The sequence below is a fragment of the Crinia signifera genome, chromosome 9 (genome assembly GCF_055691185.1).
Source record: "Crinia signifera chromosome 9, ASM5569118v1, whole genome shotgun sequence".
NCBI classification, from domain to species: Eukaryota; Metazoa; Chordata; class Amphibia; order Anura; family Myobatrachidae; genus Crinia; species Crinia signifera.
The window spans coordinates 98,852,188-98,873,524 of NC_139225.1; the positions used below are offsets into that span (position 1 = coordinate 98,852,188).

Below are 21,337 nucleotides of genomic sequence, written 5' to 3' on the forward strand. Positions count from 1 at the left end.
AGTCACCGTTAGTTTAAACCCCCCTCCACGGCTGTGATTGGTCCGTCGGTCCGACGGACCAATCACGGCCTTTGGGGGCGGGCGGGGTGAGGTGGGGTGACACCAGTGTCACCCTTACACCCCGCGGTGATTGGTGCTGTACTTTACAGCACCAATCACCTCCGATCCCGTGTCACCGGCGAACGTTATTCGCCGGTGACACAGGAAAACGCTGTGAATGGCTGTTCACACTGAACAGCCAATCACAGCGATCGGCGACGGGGGGGCGGCATCGCAGCCCCCCCTGGGCATGCAGGGACATGTCTGCTGTCAGGGACAGCAGACATCGTCCCTCTGTCACTGCGTCTCTAGACGCAGTGACAGTTTTAAGCCATGACGTATATATACGTCAACGGTCGGGAAGTACTTCCCGGCCATGACGTATATATACGTCAATTGTCGTGAAGGGGTTAATAAGGGAGCGTGTCCTAACACGGTGCACCTCAGGCTAGCAGCGCTACTATGGGGAAGCATACTCTCTAACATGCTACACCCCTTTATTTTCCATGCAATGCTACGTAGACCACACACATGTAGGTTGTCCAGCAGATGAATGGCACGTGGTTAATTTTTCATATACAAAAAAAAGGGTAAACACACCAAAAGGGAGATGGGAAAGACATGGGGAATAAGAAAAGCTTGTGAGAAAACCTTCACCATGAAAAAAATATACCTAAAAACACAGTTACATTGAGATTCGACTATTTGGGCCTCGTCTGAAACAATCATCTCCATGTACAGCCTCATGTGTGTTTTACAGTCCCTCAAAATGCCTGAGACTTTCCCAAGGTGAAGCCTTCACTGCCATCATATTCGGTAACCCAATCTGTACCATTATCACACTAAAAATTATATACACATGTATATTGGAGGGAGATCAATAATGTTGGTTTTTATATTCAGGCAAAAATCTTTCAAATCGCTCACATACCAATTCATCCCTCCTTCATGAAAATATTTGGTGACTATTTTATGCACAAAACAATAGTAATAATTATCTGTATATCATTAACCTTTTCCCCTAATAGGGCGTCTATCAATAATACAATACAAAACACATTCAATGTTTATTCAAGATAAAGATGTGAATAATGTGTGTGTACGTCCCTCATCCCCTGGCTCACTGCAAACATACCGAACACTAGGCATTGTCGTGGCCGGTAAATGCTGAGTTATGTTATCATGGCAAACCACTATGGATTTCCCAAATAGAGGGCGGTTATACTGATAGATGTAGCAATCACTGCTTGTATTACACAGCAACTAGATCTGACAATAATGAGGATCTCTTTGTAGAAACAGCAGTGAACAAATATACAAGAATGTTAGTATCCCTGCTAGAAATATTGGTAAAATCTACATATATTGCAATCACTAAACTGGCTACACTCACCATCATCATTGCAATTTTCCCCTCAAATAACGCCTATAGAATAAAAATATGGTACTTGTTTCCTAGAACGGCCACACCGATTTTGATCGGGTCGGAAAAATCGCGTTGATCGCATCGCATGTGACCAAATCGCATGCGACCGACGCGATGGACCCGATTTTTACATTGAACCAAATGTAAATAGGGTCCCTGGGACCCTATTTTACATTGGATTCAATGTAAAATTGTCCCCAGACCAAAATGTTAACCCCCCTGATGGCTCAAATGGCCCCATTGTGAACGGCACCCCACGATTGACGCCAACCCAAAGCATGGCGAGCGTAGCAAGCCCGCGAGGGGCGGCGGTACGCGTCCTCCGACCTTTTCATACCCCTACTATCCACGTTGGCGTGGAGTTGAGAATATAAAGTGTGGCGAGCGTAGCGAGCCACCGAGCCCGAAGCGTGGCGAGCGGATGCCCATTACTTCACAGGTATACGCGTCCCCTCGCGGGGCTCGCCACACTTTATATTCTCAACTCCCCGCCAACGTGGATAGTAGGGTATGAAAAGGTCGGAGGACGCGTACCGCCGCCGCTCGCCACGCTTCAGGTTGGCATCAATCGTGGGATGCCGCTCACAATGGGGGGGGGGGGCATTAATTTATAGGCATGACAGGGGCATATACAATGAGAAATGGGCCATATTGGCCCATTTCCCATTGTTAGCTATGTAAAATGTGCTTAATCTCGTCCATCGCATCTTGTGCCATTATAATGGCACAAGACCGACGCGATGAACGCGATTACGCGATAAAAATATTTTAACATTGAACCCTATAGCAAAATCGGGTCCATCGCGTCGCGTGCCATGTTCATGCACGCAACCGACGGAATCAACGCGATTTTGCCTTTGCCGGCAAAATGGACCTGATTTCAAAGGAAATCGGGTCCATCGCGTTAATTGTGTACCTTAAGTTAAGGTACACGATTACTCCCGATTGTGGCCGTTCTAGGAAACAAGTACCTTAAATATATTATATATAAAAATCATTGTTAAAAACTCTTTTGCTCGGTAAAACAAATATACTGCAAAAGCGTTTATGAATAACATTTTATTAAGGTCATGATGTTGTAAAACATATGGTATTAAAGGTGTAAGAAAGAGATGGCCAATGACATAAGATTTTGATTATTTGTAGATTCCTACCTCCATCGATTTCTTTTACAAAGGTGCACATCTCTATTTATATCTAAAAAGACAGTGTGGGCGCTCCAATAGTGCAAATTACCACTTATTTAAAAACGATGTTGGTACTTGTTTTTTATCACGGCGCCCCCCGATTTCCATCGCAGGGCATTGTACAACCACAAAATCGCGTTGCATCGCATGCGATGCGATGAGACGCGATTATACTCGATTTTTAATTGTACAGGCACCCAGATGCCCGATTCCTATGTTAAATGACCCCCCCCCCCCCCAGACCCGATTTTAGATTGTACACCCACCCTGATGGGTAATGACTATGTTGAAATGCTCCCCCCATTGTTAACGCCACCCCACTATCAACGCCAAACTAAAGCGTGGCGAGCGCAGCGAGGGGCGGCGGTACGCGTGCTCCGACCTTTTCATACCCCCACTATCCATGTCAGCGTGGAGTTGATTTTATATAGTTTGGCAAACGCAGTGAGACAGAAGCGTGGCAAGCGCAGCGAGCCCTGCGCGGGGAAGCGTAATACTTGTGAAGTAATGCGCGTCCCCTCGCTGCGCTCGCCACACTATATGAAATCAACTCCACGCCAACGTGAATAGTGGGGGTATGAAAAGGTCGGAGGACCCATACCGCTGCGCTCGCCACGCTTCGGGTTGGCGTTGATAGTGGGGTGGCATTTAACATTGTCATTACCCATCAGGGTGGGGATACAATGAAAAATCGGGTCTGGGTGGGCATTTAACATGGAAATCGCGTCGCATCACATTGCATGCCATTATAATGGCATGCGATGCGACGCGATATTAAAATTGTACACATCCTGGGGAAAGGCTCAAATCGGGTCCATCCCATGCCATCGCATACCTTAATTAGTGGTATGCGATGCGACGCGATGGGCGCCGTGATAATACACAAGTACCACGATGTTTATTAGATGATGAAAGCAGTGGAGCAGTGAACCACTCTTGTCCGCTACAAAGCCTGGACTATTCACCACTGGGACTGGTATTTAATACCTGAATTTAAAATCTATTACCTTTTTGCGCACTGTATATCTTTGTTATCTCTATTTATATATTGATCAGTGGGTGTGATTAAGAATTGCATGCAATAATAGTTTTTTAGCAAGTAAGTAAACCTTCATGAAAACCCCTAAGGCGTCTGCCTGAAACAGATGCACAAAGATGCTGTTGTCATTAGGACAGACAGTGTCAGAGGTGGGTCGGAAAAGTGACTAGAAGTGAACACAGACAGTCCATCCACAGCATGCGATTGGGGATTGTGGTGGGCGTGTCAGCAGTACAGTATCTGTATTCTCATCCACAGGCAGCCAGAGCCAAACAGTGAAACTTATGCAAGTGTAGGATGGTGGCACCCAAAGAATCACCAGCAGTATTACAGCATGCAGAAGTGGGTGTCAGATCAAAGGAAGGGCATATTTAGATGCACATCTGTATGTACACCAGGGGGAGGGATGCTAGCATCTGCATATACTCACAGCAACAGACACAAGAGCATATGCAGCAGCATCCATCTCTGTAAGAGGCTCGGTATGTACTTGAGAAGTGAGGAAAGCGGTAGCACTCTACTAGTGTAAATAAATGGTTCTTCCTATATTAGGATTTTATTTCCCTTGCAGATGTTGAAAGCTAGGAGGAAGTGCTACATATGAGGAAAGAACCACCTGCTCATTTCGACTAAGCACACAACATATATAATTCTGTAAAACAATGAGCATTAATGAGCCTACCTAAAATGCATGATTCACATTGAACAGTTCCCGATGTTCTATCACGAATACTCATCAATGTAAGTTATGTATGTGTTCTATGCATTAGCAGTCCCAGAGGGGGCTGCAGTGCAGCTCATACTTTGAATAGGGGAGCCACACCAACTGCCACAAATCACAGGTCTGAAACTCACTGGCAGTTGGTGTGGCTCCCTTATCTGACTTGTGCTGTAGCTCCACATTTAAACTTCCAGGCTAATACCAATACAAGCTATCAAATTGGTGAATCTTCATGTATTTTTATATTTGTGAGCCAAGTAAACCACCCAATGACTACACTGTAAAGAAATATGGTGTGTGTGTGTGTGTGTGTGAGAGAGAGAGAATGTGTTTGTTCCCATCCAGGGTTGTCACTGACAGTGATGACACCAGGCACAAGTGGCTACGAAAAGGGGGCATGTCCTAGTGTGACTGGGTGAGTCTTTGTGGAGTTTTTGGCTCTCTGTAGCTGCAGCCACAAGACTCCCGGGAAACAAAGTGACAGGAGCCAGGTGCTGCATGCTACAATGCAGCACCTGGCTACTTTTGTAAAGCAAGAGCTGGCATTTTGTGTCACCATTCTGTTTTACACCACTGGTCCCTTATCACTGTCCAAAGCCAGTGGTGGGTACAGTGTCGCTTGTTGCAGGGCAGGCTGAGCAGTACTAGGAGGAAGCCATCCTGTCCCCTATTGCAGCTGTTAGCAGGGCTACAGGAACAGAAACTATTAAGGCTGCAGTATCAGCAGGTGTGCCTCAGAGCAGCGGTCACACTAGGTGCATACACACTGTACAATTTTTTGGACCAATTTCGCTGAAAGACATTTCCCTTGAACTCAGTGTCCTGGACGAAAGATGTTGACGAATTTCATTCAGAATGGCTAAAATGAAAGAAATTGGTCAAAAAAATTGTACAGTGTGTATGCACCGTTAGATCCTGCTAGGTTAACCACACAAGTTCTCCTTCAGGGCTTACAACCTGGAGACAGGTGTCCCCATTGCCTCTGGCAGTAATTCCCCTGTATACAACAAGTTACCAACCTGAGGTCTGGTTCGAGGATTCCACCGAATGTAATAATTCACCCAGAGTTCCAAATGGCTCATACTGGCAACTGGATACAGCACATGGTGCTCATAATTCACATAGAAAGGGTTGGTAAATTCATCCACATGGCTATTAATGTACGACCACAAAGAGATGGTTTTTGTTTGCACTTCCTAGATGAGAATGCACAAATGACAAAAATTAGTCTAATAGTTTACCACACATTAAAATACTGTGGGCCCTGTCATAATACATAACAAATACTAATACACATCTTATAATGCACAATGCAACATAACTTTCCCTGGTGCGTGGTGACAACGAGGTTACAGTGTATGCACAGAATGTTGGATTACAATGCCCTTCCTCTAATAAGCATCAAACAGAATACACAACGAGCCCCTGTGACTGCAAGAAGGAATCTATTGCAGTGTAGCTATACGCAGTAAAAGTAGGCCTGCGCTGAACATCTGATATTCTGGAAACATTATGAATAGGAACCATGTGAAGAATAACAATGAGTCTGCATCCATGCTGAAAATCACAACTAAAACACTTTAGCTCCACCTTGTGGTAAACAACGTGATTTGCATGTCTATTACAGCATAAAGAGGTTTCAGATGTAGCTGAGCGCTAAGGTGTGTCAATTACTAGCTCAGTCAGGGCTACCAGGAACACATGATCTGTTAGCGAGTCCTATAAAATAGAACATGTGGTCAAACTGAAGATTCCCAAATGATCACTAGAATTTTTAACTCCCACATTTTTAATATGATATAACATAATGGTTGAGAGACGTTAAAACTAGGACTGCAATAACATGGGGGCAGGGGTGGCGAGTAAGCGGAGAGCCACCCTAAACGATTCGGCAATGTAAATACTATGGCCATTGTGGTACCATCAGCGGGGCTCACTTATTACCAACACCGCCTCTCATTTTCTTGCTGACAGGTAAAGCTGTTCAAACAATTTTACTGACATAAAATAAATCTGGTCAGATTAAATCTGGATTGATATATTGTCAGTGCTGCTAAACGTGTAATATTGTATTAACCGCACTGCTAGACACTTGAGCTTCCAACACAACTGTTCTGCACAATGAGAGCTCATGGGGCAGGACTGTCAGACAGGTGAGTCAGTGCGTGCAGTGATCAGTGCAGGCGTATCCAGAACCATGTTACACCGTGGGAGTGATACATACCTCTTTTGCTCTCTGCTGCTCGCTGTTGTAAAAAAATGTGCCAAATAGACAGCTGTACAGGTGATCCAGTATGGTGATGAGGAACAGCTCATTAAACTCAAACGCTGCTGGGAACTAAGGCAAAAACACAACAAATGATAACATTGTATTTAACGTTTCCAATGTGTAATATGTGCCTAAAACAAACCTCTCATTTCTAGCAAGGAGGAATATATTACCAGTAACACCCCAGTATTGCTCTTGTATAATATACCTCAAACTATAAACAGATTGGTCTCCCTCTCAGTGCATAAGAACACACTTGGATTTGTAGAAAGGCCACACGGGTCCAATACTATGGCAACAGCTGTCCAAATGTTTCATCAATATATTGCAGCTCTGCTAGAGGGGAGGGCGCAGCTATTTAACCGTAATGTGTTTTTGTCTGTACGGATCACTACTGCGTGGAGCTCTAACCAGGCGGTGATGGACCAGGCTGATTCCTTCTCTGTGCTGGAGATCTGTACTCAGCTGCCTGTGTGCCTCAACAGACAAAGGCCCACATTTACACTCCACTTCCACTCTATTGAGTGTCCTGCAGGGGAGTCACCTTATATTTTATACTGAGCTTGGCAATAAATAATTTGATAGCATAGGGACAATTTCACTTCATTATGTTCTGCTCTGTCCAGTAGTAAGAACCATACCACTAGAGTGACTCTATACGTACTGAGGATCCATAACACTACAGTGACATTTTACATGCTGAGAATCACAACAGTGACACTATACATACTGAAAATCCATACCACTACAGTGACACTATACATACTGAGGATCCATACCACTACAGCGACACTATATGTACTGAGGATCCTTAGCACTACAGTGATACTATACATGCTGAGAATCACAACAGTGACACTATACATACTGAAAATCCATACCACTACAGTGACACTATACATACTGAGGATCCATACCACTACAGTGACACTATATGTACTGAGGATCCTTAGCACTACAGTGACACTATACATGCTGAGAATCACAACAGTGACACTATACATACTGAAAATCCATACCACTACAGTGACACTATATGTACTGAGGATCCTTAGCACTACAGTGACACTATACATGCTGAGAATCACAACAGTGACACTATACATACTGAAAATCCATACCACTACAGTGACACTATACATACTGGTGTATCCATACCACTACAGTGTCACAATATGTACTGAGGATCCTTAGCACTACAGTGACACTATACATGCTGAGAATCACAACAGTGACACTATACATACTGAAGATCCATACCACTACAGTGACACTATACATACTGAGAATCCATACCACTACAGTGACACTATACATACTGAGAATCCATACCACTACAGTGACACTATACGTACTGAGGAAACATACAACTACAGTGACACTATACATACTGAGGAAACATACCACTACAGTGACACTATACATGCTGAGAATCCATACCACTACAGTGACACTATACATACTGAGGACCAATAGCACTACAGTGACACTATACATACTGTGAATCCATACCACAACAGTGACACTATATATACTGAGAATCCATACCACTACAGTGACACTATACATACTGAGGACCAATAGCACTACAGTGACACTATACATACTGTGAATCCATACCACAACAGTGATACTATATATACTGAGAAATCATACCACTACAATGACATTATACATACTGAGGACCAATAGCACTACAGTGACACTATACATACTGAGAATCCATACCACTACAGTGACACTATACATACTGAGGACACATACCACTACAGTGACACTATACATACTGAGAAATCATACCACTACAATGACATTATACATACTGAGGACCAATAGCACTACAGTGACACTATACATACTGAGAATCCATACCACAACAGTGACACTATATATACTGAGAATCCATACCACTACAGTGACACTATACATACTGAGGATCAATAGCACTACAGTGACACTATACATACTGTGAATCCATACCACAACAGTGATACTATATATACTGAGAAATCATACCACTACAATGACATTATACATACTGAGGACCAATAGCACTACAGTGACACTATACATACTGAGAATCCATACCACTACAGTGACACTATACATACTGAGGACACATACCACTACAGTGAAACTATACATGCTGAGAAATCATACCACTACAATGACATTATACATACTGAGGACCAATAGCACTACAGTGACACTATACATACTGAGAATCCATACCACTACAGTGACACTATACATACTGAGGACACATACCACTACAGTGACACTATACATACTGAGAAATCATACCACTACAGTGACACTATACATACTGAGGACACATACCACTACAGTGACACTATACATACTGAGAAATCATACCACTACAATGACATTATACATACTGAGGACCAATAGCACTACAGTGACACTATACATACTGAGAATCCATACCACAACAGTGACACTATATATACTGAGAATCCATACCACTACAGTGACACTATACATACTGAGGACCAATAGCACTACAGTGACACTATACATACTGAGAATCCATACCACAACAGTGACACTATATATACTGAGAATGCATACCACTACAGTGACACTATACATACTGAGGACACATACCACTACAGTGACACTATACATACTGAGGACACATACCACTACAGTGACACTTAGGGTGAAATGTAATAGGATGAGAGATTCAGAAAGTGAGAGATTTGGTAAGAAATCTCCAGTTTTTTTAAAGTGGCAATCATTTACACAGCAAAACCAGTGTGATTTTGCTGTGTCAATGATTGCCACTTTAAAAAAACTGGAGATTTCTTACCAAATCTCTCACTTTCTGAATCTCTCATCCTATTACATTTCACCCTACGTGTTCATTCATTCACCCGCTATCTTTGAAATTCCATGCAGTTCCTCTGCCCTGCCTGGGGTGTCCCTGTCTGCTGTGGTGTTTATAGCACAGTTCTAGTTTGCATATCAATCAGTGTTCATATGCAGACCACACTTTGCTAGAAGCACTACAGCAGACAGCGACACCCCAGGCAGGGAAGAGGAACTGCATGGGTTTTCAAAGATAGCGGGTGCTAGAATGAACACTAACACTATACATCCATGGCACTACAGTGACACTATAGGTAATTCTATACTATACATACTGAGGACACATACCACTAGTGACAATACACTTGATGAGGACCCATACCACTACTGTAACAATACACAAATGGAGTATTTTTTTTAAATTCAATAATTTTTTATTACATTTTGCATAATAAACACCCCCCGCCAACCCCCCCCCCCCCCCCCACACACACATATATAGCATAGGTGGTAAGTATAACAGACAAAATCACAAAGTTAGGCATATACAGCGTGGTGACGATTATAAGAGGAGAATTGAAGCAGGATGTCCTATACAATCACATTTCTTTAGAGTAATACAGGATATGTGGATACCCAAGGGCGCCTACTCAGGATATGTGGATACCCGAGGGCGCCTACTCGGGTAAAGTTTGTGAGAGCATCACAGAGAAAACAAAGAAATGTTCACACTTAAAATATTCACATAAAAGTAGCAAAATCACCATGCACTGATGTGGTTTGCAGTATAAAGTAATATGCCAATAATAACTATAGTAGATAAGTAAATCTGTCCAACATTAGTATAATAAGTCAGAATAAACCCCCCCCCCCCCTCAAACGACCAAAACAAACCGGTACTTATATGTTAGTTGGGCGCCCACTATAGTTAGTACGCTGATACCCCCACTATGCATGTCAGCATGAAGTTGATTTTATATAGTGTGGCAAGCGCAGCGAGCCACCAAGCCCAAAGCGTGGCGAGCGGATGCAGAAAACTAAGCACCCACTAAGCAAATCGCTTAGTGGGTGCCCAACTAACATATAAGTACCAACAAACATCCCCTATAACCCCCCCACCCTGTACTACCCAGCCCCAACTAAATGTCAGGATATTATACCAAGTATGTGTCGGGGCATAATCTTAGACCACAAGGGAATCTAATCAAAATCCATTGGATACCGGCAATAGAGATTCGTCGGATTAAATCAGCAGGACACCCTGCCCCCACCTGTAAAAAAAACAGTATTACAGGATAGAAGAACGGATACACTGAGGGCTACAAACAAAATTGTACCCAGTTTCCCAATCTGAACTGATGTATATAATATTATACATTTAGTAATAAGGATATATAGAAGCAAGTGACATATGGCCTCATTTAAGAGAATAATCTGCTACCTATAAAGTAATAAACTGCAAAAAGGCATCACTCCAATAGTCAAAGATCTGAGCATAGAATAGACAGAAGGAAATGTCATAAATTGCAATATGGTGCGAAACATTAGTCCGGCCATTTGTCCATCCCAAGATAAGAAAAGGATAATGGACCAGGATTCCCTCCAGCATCAAAGGGAAAAGCAGGAGAAGATCCAAAGTACAAATACGTTTCTTTCCAATTATGGTTGGCATACATTCCATATACGTGAAGCAGTTCTGAGCATACCGTAGCATATATAAAGATGCCAAGACAGGATCTTAGGGATATTTTCAATTCCTGAGACCTCATAGGTTGAAGAAACATTAGCGGTGTACACAGTGTCCACAAATACATCAGCAGGTGTAGCATTGACAGAAAGAGGACAAGTATTATCCCACTGCAAGCCAGTAAGTTTATTGATAAGCCGGTCTGTAGAGGAGGTAATGGCCTGCAAGATATGATTCAATGAGGCTTCCATCTTCCATATTGCTCTCTCCGCTCCAATAAGAGGGAGAAGCTGGAACCAACCCCTCTCACCCACTGTAGCACCCGGGCATGCAGCGTCATGGCGGTATCCCGGCGGTTCAGGGGAGAGAACCAGCGGTGTCCGGATCCCTGCTGTTGTACAGGCCGTGGACCGAGTCGTCCTCAGTCCAGCGGCTGAATAAGCCCAGGAGGTCACGGGCGGAGATGCAGAACAGTAGGCACTGTATCCCGCACACTTTGTGAGGTTCAGGGTCCCCGGCGGAAGCAAAAAAGGATTATAAACAGGATCTGTGGTGGGAACTCAGGATATCTGCTGCCTACTCCATCGGCGTCCATGCCACGCCCCACAAATGGAGTGTTTTTAAATTTTTTTTTTAGATGGATGGCACGTAGTATTATCACAAGGTAGATGCAATAAATAAATACTTTCTGGCAAGTCGGTAATGGGGATATCAAATGCAACCATGATCCATGTTCTGAAGGCCACTGCTACTGCAGTAATGGAGGTAATGAACACTGGGGAAGATGAATTAAGCCTAGTGAAGAGTAAATTGAAGATAAAGTGGAGGGAGATAACACACCAGCCAATCAGCTGTGTTTGAAATATAACAATTAGGAGTTGATTGGCTGGTGCGTTATCTCCTTCCACTTTATCTCTACCAGGCTTAATACCATCTGCCCCATTATGAGATATATTCAATTGTTGGTGAAACTTGTCGGAAAGACGTCAGTTTCCGTCTTGAATAGGTCGGAAGGAGTTCCAACCTATTCAATAAGAGCATTTTTTCCCTGACAGGTCGGAATACTCACCCGGCACCGTCCAACCACCCGATCAGCCCGTCCCACAACCAAGCCAGCTGAACAGCAGCTCACCATGCAAATAGGGCAACATCACACCTCCAAACCGCCGCTCACCTGGTCCAGGCGCCGACCGTGTGAGCAGCAGCCCAATCTGAAAGTTGGATTTGGCTGCACTTACTAGGGCATGTTGGATTAATTCCGACAAATGAATGTCAGAATAGATCCGACATTAACTGAATATTCCATTGCTCCAATATCGCAATAAAATAATTAGGCTTTCAACCCTGTTCATCTTACAGCCAGTCACTTACATGTCAGCATCAATATACCCACTTCAGCTTTTGACCAGCAAGTTTCATGGCAAAACTCCAAAACAGTATTAAAATATACATTTTATATACTTCTCTAAATAACAAAATATCAGCAAAAAATGTAACATGTGAGTGTTCTGTGTTGCTGGATAAGCAAATGGATATATAAAAGTATTGCTTCCAGTAATGCTTGGATATGTCCTTTTAAGCAGCTGTGGTGCTACGAAAAATGGCAGTCTGTCTTATAGATTAACTTTTTCTGGTTCAGATACAGGGGAGTAATACATAAAGCCATAGAGCATGATTTCCTATACTCATACGAAGTGCACTAGGCATGCACTGCTATAGTGGAGGAATGAAGACAAATGATGGGATAATGAACTCCCATTGACATGGCTAGTTTCCATCCAATGAAAGGCAATAGACAGATTGAGCACCTTCTTTCATTGTGCTCAGTAAGGGCTGACATTATTCTAAGACTCTCTTAATAGAGAAGCAAATGTACACCTTGTTCAATGGGAAATAAGGGTTAAAAGGTCCTCTTGGCCACATATAAAACCTGGCATAGGTCCAGATTGGAGAATGATACAATGCCAATGGAGAATGATTCAATGCTCTTTAGCGAGCAGTGCTGATTGCTTGCCGTCACAGCTCGCGGGTCAGTATTCAACTAACCCCCCTGCACCCGCTATTTCCACCTCGCTGGGTTTTTACAGCAAGTTGGAAACGGCATGTGCGGCCATCAAAACGCATAGGACATCCTCTGACAGCAAGGATTCCCCCGGAACGTTTAAAAGAGTGAGCAGCCAGTGTGGGGGTTAAACGGCAAGGATGGCTAGTTTTTGGCGATCCTCCCAGAAAACAAGCCATCCTCGCCATAAAAACCCCCTCGCTGGCCGCATTGAATACACCACAAAGTGTGTGTGTGTGTGTGTGTGGGGGAGTGCGTCACAGATTGCGACTGTTATAACGTATCTCAGATGCCTCTGGCGGGTGTCATTACAAATCCCAACGGACGCGTCATTTGCATATTTTTGTACAGCCAATGCGTACTAGATAACAGATACAGCAACGATAGCGTAAATCCCTAATTAGGGCCCAAGAGTCTGCAGAACTCCTAATAAATAGATTATATACACCCTTCACCAAAATCCTGGCAATAAAATAGTTTTCATCTTCTTACAATCTAGTCTGTCTCATGGTACTGACATAGGAGAGCTGATCAGTGGTGATACCTACTGACACAGACATGCTCAACAACCATTATTTGTGATGGACTGCCATAGAAAAGATCAGAAAACCACATTACCTGATTTGTCATTTGCCATACACAGTCCATAAATTGAAGGAAAATTGGGGAGCGATCAGCATCTGCGTGATTGTCATCTCCATGGCCCACCCTCTGGAAAGATCATAAAGTCATCATGCATTATACCTATTATATTGACACATCTAATCACCACAAGGCAGACAACACTCAGTGGATGATTTAGTAACATATGTCAAGTAGCGCAGGAACACAGAAACCCATAACACTGTAGTTATTACAATATTTGTGCAATATATAAAGAATATTATTTAACAAAGGGGAACCACCACTCCTGCCTAACCTAACCCACCCCCTAATGCCTAACCCTAAACCAGTACTGTCAGCATCTTGACAATCTATATTCTGACTGCATTCCAAAAAACTAAGCAATATTGCTATGAAATACTGAACTTTTGTGAAACATGCTAGTAGTGTTCGTGAATACACACTACAGCACGTATGTTACCCTTACATTGCAGACCGGGGACTCCGTTGTACAAACTGAGCAGGGCCCTGGGGATATGCACTGCTGCAACCAATCCTTTGAAGCCGGCTCTGGGGAGTAGAAGAGCAGCCGATGCTGGTGAGGAGATCTGCTTCCTCTCCCCATTTTTCTCTCTGTCCCTAGTCTAAGCTTTCTGCTTGATACCCTCTCTCACTTCGGCTCTAACTCCTTTCTCTCCCTGGTACTCGTTCCCTTTTCCTGACACTCTTGCTCCCATCTTTCTCTGTCTCTCTCCTTGACACTCTTGCTTACTCCTGCTCGCACCCATCCCGCTCTTGCTACACCCCATTTTTCTGACACTCCTGCATCTTTCTCACATTCCCTCTTTTTCCATGAAGCCCCCTCTCTCCTCATCTTTTTCACTCTTTCCCCAACACAATATTTGTCTCACACTCCACTCACTGTTTCTTTTGCCCCCCTAAGGGTCTTTGTAGTGACAAGATTGGCTCAAGTGCATAATTTGTGATTGGACCAGAAACAGTGGAGTAAGACCCCCATTTTATAAAGTGAGGGGTCCCCGGGACCCACACTTTCTTTCATTGAGTGCCATAACTGTGCTAGTGAATAATCCCGCAGGCTCTATAGACAACATATCCACATGCCTGTGACACAAAAACCACTTGTCTAAGAACGCGAACAATACGCACTTACCACTGCAAATCTATGTCCGAAGCTTATCCACTCCTTCTCAATGAGAACCTCAAACCCTTTAATGGTCCTGTAATAACTATCCAACATTAGCATGGCCAAAGATGTTAGTTGTGCTGTCCGGTCCCAGCCATCACTGCAGTGCACCACCACTGAGGTCTTGCTTGATTCAATCTTGTCTGCAATCCTCACAGAACCAGCCAGAAGCATCTAGGAGAACAGAGCCCATGAATTGTTGGACACATTTATTAGGGATACACCACTCAAAATACCGATTTACCTCACAATGTGTACACAATCAGTTGCACAACCTGTCACAATTGTGCATTCGGGACTGAGATCGTTCCAGTGTATGGCCACCTTAAGTGGCAGCATGGTAATAAACCACGTCTATGCCGCCCTTAGGTTTGGATTGACACATTTTCTACAGAGCAAATCAGGAAAAAACCCCGGTACTTGTTTCCTAGCACGGCGCCACCGACTTTAATTGTATGAATCGGGTCAATCGCATTGCATGCAATGCGATCGACCCGATTTTTACATTGGAACCAATGTTAAATGGTCCCTGAGACCCGATTTTACATTGGCATCAATGTTAAATGCCCCCAGACCCCATTTTTCATTGTATGCCCCCCCATTGTTAACGGGGGCAGGAGTTGTTTGGGGGTACATACCGCGCTATAACCAAGATAATAAATTTAGAGAAAAGAATAGTAATCTCACGCTGAGCACAATAATGTAGGACACGCTGTTGAAATGTAATATAATATTTTTATATTAGAAAACAAAAATATATAAACAGTACAGGGGGGTACAAAAACTGAAATTATTGAAAACACCAAGGTCATGGGTTGAATTCCCACCATGGCCCTAGCTGTGTGGAGTTTGTATACTCTTCCTGTACCTGTGTGGGTTTCCTCTGTGTGTGCGTGTACATGTGGTAGGGAATATAGATTGTAAGCTCTACAGGGGCAGGGACTGATGCAACTTCAAATATTCTCTCTGTAAAGCGCTGCAGAATATGTGTGCGCTATATAAGAAACTTAATAAATAATAAACAGGATCCTGTTCAACTGTGTCCTGACAAAAGGCAATGTGTAGACGCAGCCTTACACTGCCTCTCCGAATACAGTTGTAATGCTCCCTAAGGATTACTTGTAATGGATTGAATGGCCTTCTAAAACCAGCACTTCTCCTTCCTGGTAAAGTTAATTATTTTGTGCTGTGATAAAGACGGACATGTTCTCTTAAGCAGTGGCAGCCTGTTACTGACAACTCAATTTTCAGTCAAACTCTTATATGGCATGGTTCCCCTTGGGGTGGCACAGTGGCAGTATGGATGGTTTCCTCATGGGTTCCTTTCCCACCATGGCCCGAACAGTGCAGAGTTTGTATATTCTCCCCGTACTTGTGTGGGTTTACTCCGGTTTCCTCCCACATTGCAAAAATATACTGGTAGGTTATTTGGCTCCTAACAAAAAATAACCCTAGAATGTCTGTGTGTGCGTGTACATGTGGTAGGGAATATAGATTGTAAGCTCCACTGGGGCAGGAACTGATGTAAATGTTCAAATATTCTCTGTAAAAGTGCTGCGGAATATGTGTGCACTAAGTAATAGTAAAATAGATCATACTATCACAATTATTACAAACTTATAATAATTATTGAGTAACTACACTCTGAACACAATTAATATGAATAAATAGGACCAATAGACGAGCGCAGGACAACCCCCGATTACAGTGCGAATTCAGCTACAAAGAGGAACCGGATCGTCCTCAGGCGGCTGACAGACAATGTCTATTCAGACAGTCAATGGGTTTACAACAAAAGTTAAGACATGCATTAATTAGACACTGACAAAACGTTAGACATGCATTACACATACCAATGTACTCAATATCTCGACAACTGACTTGTTCATACTTTACCATCCCAGTGTGTATAGAGGGAGAATAGAATAGTGTGCCAAGCGCAGCGAGACACCGTGTCGGAAGCATGGCCAGCGCAGCCAGCCATGCGAGTGAATGTGGTAAACTAACATGGTGTCCATGTACACATATTCGTTTTCTGTGTCAACATTTTACTTGTGACGTTACTTTGGTCACTGCGCACTAATGCATGTCTAACTTTTGGTGTTGACCTATTGACTATCTGACTAGACATTGTCTGCGAGCTATACCACACCCTCAAACCATTGTGTACTTCGGAAAATTTACAGATCTGAACCCCAATTGCAGTGGACAGGATTTCAATTACATTTTCCCAGGTGTCAAATAGTTGTTTTATAATAATAATAATTGTATTTATATAGCGCTATTTCTCCAATAGGACTCTAGGCGCTTAACAGATAGAATGAATGTAATACAGTACAGGAACAAAGAAGTACAGAAAAGCTTTTCATAAACAATACTTAAGGGAATGAAGGAAATGCTTGAGTAAACAGAAAAGTCTTGAGTCTGTTTTTGAAGCATTTTAGAGTGGGGGCCTCTCTAACTGTGCGGGTAAGGGAGTTCTATAAAGTTGGAGCAGCATGGCTAAAAGCTCGACCCACATATGAATTATGGGAGATCCTAGCTTTTCTTTCTGAATTGTGGCTCACCCATTCCATACGTAAGATATAAAATAATTTTGTCCTAAATTAAACCATTATAGGCGAATCCTATGTTCATATGTGTTGCCTACTTTTACGTGCAGCCAGCTGCAGACACCACTAATAATGTCTTTAGGGCCATTCAAATATTTAGCACTTTTTAACATTTCATTTTTATTTTACTAATGTTGCACTTTCTAGAACTTTTTCACCTGTGACATTTTTAACCACCAGCTTTTGCTTTTTTCTTATGATCAACTCACTAACATTTTAGTTTCTCAGTAGTGGAACCAACCATAGAGATGAGGTCACCTAGACGCTGGTTGGTGGGCTAGAATTTATTGGGCAATAAATATACCAAGAACCTCTAAATTGCTCAATATTAGATAGCCAAGCTTATTATTATTAAGCGTGCATAACCTTTTGATGTGGGTATAATTAGGGTGGCAGTCCAAGATCCCTTTCCAACATAGACTCTTATATGGCTTTACATTGTAGGCTTGGCCCTTATTTCTGTTTGCTGTTATTCCAGTAAGATAGACCGATTCCAGGCTAACCAGAGAAACAGCTACCTGTGGCGCGTAAAGTGCAATAGTGAGTTACAGAAAATTAGGAGAAAATTTACTTTAAACTTTTATTTATTTTACAGGCTAACATATGTACCTGGAATGTACTTTGTGAAGAGCCAACTGGAGTAAAAAAACAAAAACATTTCCTATAAACCGGACTTGTTGGGGGTGGATCTGCTAGGACGACCATTATTATTTAACATGGATCCAGACCCTCAGATAAACTTTTTTGGATCTCTCCTGCTCACAACACACACAGTAGAATTACCTGTATAATAAGGACAGCTGCTGTTGGCAGATATTATAAAATCAGAAATGACATACTAGAGGTCCCGATTCCCTGTAAAACTACGTACAGGCAGCACAGTCACAATATAAGCCAACTAGTAAGCCCGCTCAAAGCAAGTTTTGAAAGCTAGTCTGAGATTGTAAACTTGCAGCAGGGCCCGCTAACCTCCAAGTCTGTCTGTTGTTACCCAGTTTGTTTTATCATTGTCTACTATTGTAGAGCGCAACGGAATCTGCTGCACTATATAAGAAACTGTAAATAAACAAACAACATCTTCTGAGTTTGTACATGTGCGAGAAAGATGTAAATTCACTCTCTGCCAGCAGAAGGCAGTGTTTCAGAGGCTCATGACGAAGTAGATACGAAACGCGTAGGGAGGGGTCTAGCATGGAGAACACCACCATTTGCTGTGTGGCCAGGGACAGAGTGTAACCGGCTCCAACAGAAGGTGCACTGCACCGTACTTATGCTGTTTGACCATGGTGATTTAGAACCGCCACCGTTGGTACATCATTTTATGCCTTTCTTTTTATGTCACTTCTGGAATAAAACTTTTTGGTACTTGTGTACTAGCACGGCGCCCACGATATTTGGTCGCACAACTTTTAATCGCATCGCATGGCATACACCCGATGCACTGCGATGCGATTTAAAATTGTATAAGCTCCTTATACGATGTTAAATTGTATAAAACACCCTAATGGGGGCTTACAATTTTAAATGCACCCCCACTATGAACGTAAATTAAAAGCGTGGCGAGCGCAGCGGTACGCGTCCTCCGACCTTTTCATACCCCTACTATCCACGTCGGCGTGGAGTTGATTTTATGTAGTGTGGTGAGTGCAGCGAGCCACCGAGCCCGAAGTGTGGCGAGCGCAGCGTGCCCCGCGAGGGGACGCGTAATACCTGTGAAGTAATGCGCGTCTGCTCGCTGCGCTCGCCACACTATATAAAATCAACTCCACGCCGACGTGGATAATGGGGGTATGAAAAGGTCGGAGGACACGTACCGCTGCGCTCGCCACACTTCGGGTTCACGTTCATAGTGGGGGTGCATTTAACATTGTAAGTCCCCATTAGGGTGCTTATACAATTTAACATCGCATCGCATTGTATGCCATATACAATGGTATACAATTTTAAATTGTATACCATCGGGTGCCAATCGCATCGCATGCCATATGGTCTGCGATGCGATGGGCGCCGTGACAGTACACAAGTACCAACTTTTTAAATAATTTCATGCACTATCGAGCGCCCGTTTCTATTCTTTTAGAAATCATTACCTGCTGGATACAGGTGTAACCTTGTTTACAAGAAACGGAGCTGCTGGGTCGAAATTCCAAAGTGCTTTTACAAGCTACTTCCTAAGGAGGATTGGACTCTATAGGTGGTCAAAGAGGTTTTGTGGACTTCTTTTGAGGACACTGTGACATTGTTCAGCGCACTGTTCTATATTTCCACACACATATATAAGTCTGAATACAAACTTTTTTATCACATACCCGTGAGTGCTGGTTCTTTCTCCTCTCTTTTAAGGGAGGTAAGTGTTGTTATTTATCTACTGTTTGGACCCTGCATCACAACCTCTTTCATATCAGGATTGAGTGCCACCTTTTACTATAATATATAATATATATATATATATATATATATATACAATGCGATAGTGATTGGCACTCAGGATAGTTCAGATAACGGACCGCGGTGCCTTCCAACAGGAGTATATATACGGACACTCACCCAGAACTTTTTCAAGATAGTGGATAAGAAATAGGCGGCACTCCAACGGGTTTGCAAAAAAAAGGCTGGTGTATTAAGAAATATTTACAGCATATTCATTAGTGCACTAATGAATATGCTGTAAATATTTCTTAATACACCAGCCTTTTTTTTGCAAACCCGTTGGAGTGCCGCCTATTTCTTATCCACTATCTTGAAAAAGTTCTGGGTGAGTGTCCGTATATATATATATATATATATATATATATATATATACGGAGATAACTCCGTAACGGCGTAGGACCGCTGCAAGGATTTTTAATCATTGAAACAAGTCTGTGAGTGCCGCCTCCTTCCCACTGGTTATGTATAAACAGTGCTATTTTTCAGCAGGAACCAGCAGGAACTCAGTTCCTGAACCTCTTATTAAATATGACATCATCAGGAACTGAAAATCTACTTTTCCATAACATAAGTTTTATTTTAAAGTCACCTGTGAGTGCCTTTGTTTGTAAGTACAATATATACATCTATCTTTCTCTCCCTCTCTCTATTATATATATATTTTTTTATTTAATTGAACCGCCCCCAGACCTGTAGTTCCGGAACCTATTTTTCCAGAAAAAAAGTACTGTGTATCCATGAGTCAAGGCTGCACACACAGGGCGATCCAGAGAGTGCTGAAGCTCACAAAATGGTCATAATACAAGAATGCATTAGAGAGCCAGCAACATCCCAAAAAAATTGTTATTTATTTATAGGCATATAAAGTGCAAATCGGAACAAGAACAATAGATCAAAAAAGGTTTAAAAATGCAGGAGGAAACGTCTACTTAGCATGTTAGTAGAAAGCCATTGCGTTCATCCTCCAACAACCAGTCATCACACCCGACAGGCTGTTTCGGTGCTACTCAGCTAGCTGAGTCAGATCAGGTACAAAAAAGATTTAAACCACCCAGTACCTTTGACCCCCCGGCGTTAAACCCTTCTATTGAGACTTACGTCAGATTGGTTAGAAGGGATGTGTCAAGCCATATTGATGCCCAAAAAGTATCTTTCTCCAACCTGACCAAGGATGAGAATTTGGCGGTCAATTCTTTGAGAGACAAACTTATCTCTAGTAATCTGTC

The 21,337-nt window shown here is 42.8% G+C and overlaps 1 protein-coding gene across 5 annotated transcripts in view; it reads right to left on the bottom strand.

The window, feature by feature from the left end:
- Positions 1–21,337, bottom strand: part of MTMR1 (myotubularin related protein 1) — a 105,555-nt gene that overhangs the window by 13,176 nt on the left and 71,042 nt on the right. For all 5 annotated transcript variants that reach the window (XM_083159442.1, XM_083159440.1, XM_083159441.1 and 2 more), the window contains 4 exons: positions 15,037–15,243; positions 13,881–13,973; positions 6,637–6,750; positions 5,432–5,608 (listed from right to left, as the gene is read on the bottom strand). In XM_083159442.1, the coding sequence (XP_083015568.1) occupies positions 5,432–5,608; positions 6,637–6,750; positions 13,881–13,973; positions 15,037–15,243 (591 nt within the window). The remainder of the gene's footprint in view (positions 1–5,431; positions 5,609–6,636; positions 6,751–13,880; positions 13,974–15,036; positions 15,244–21,337) is intronic.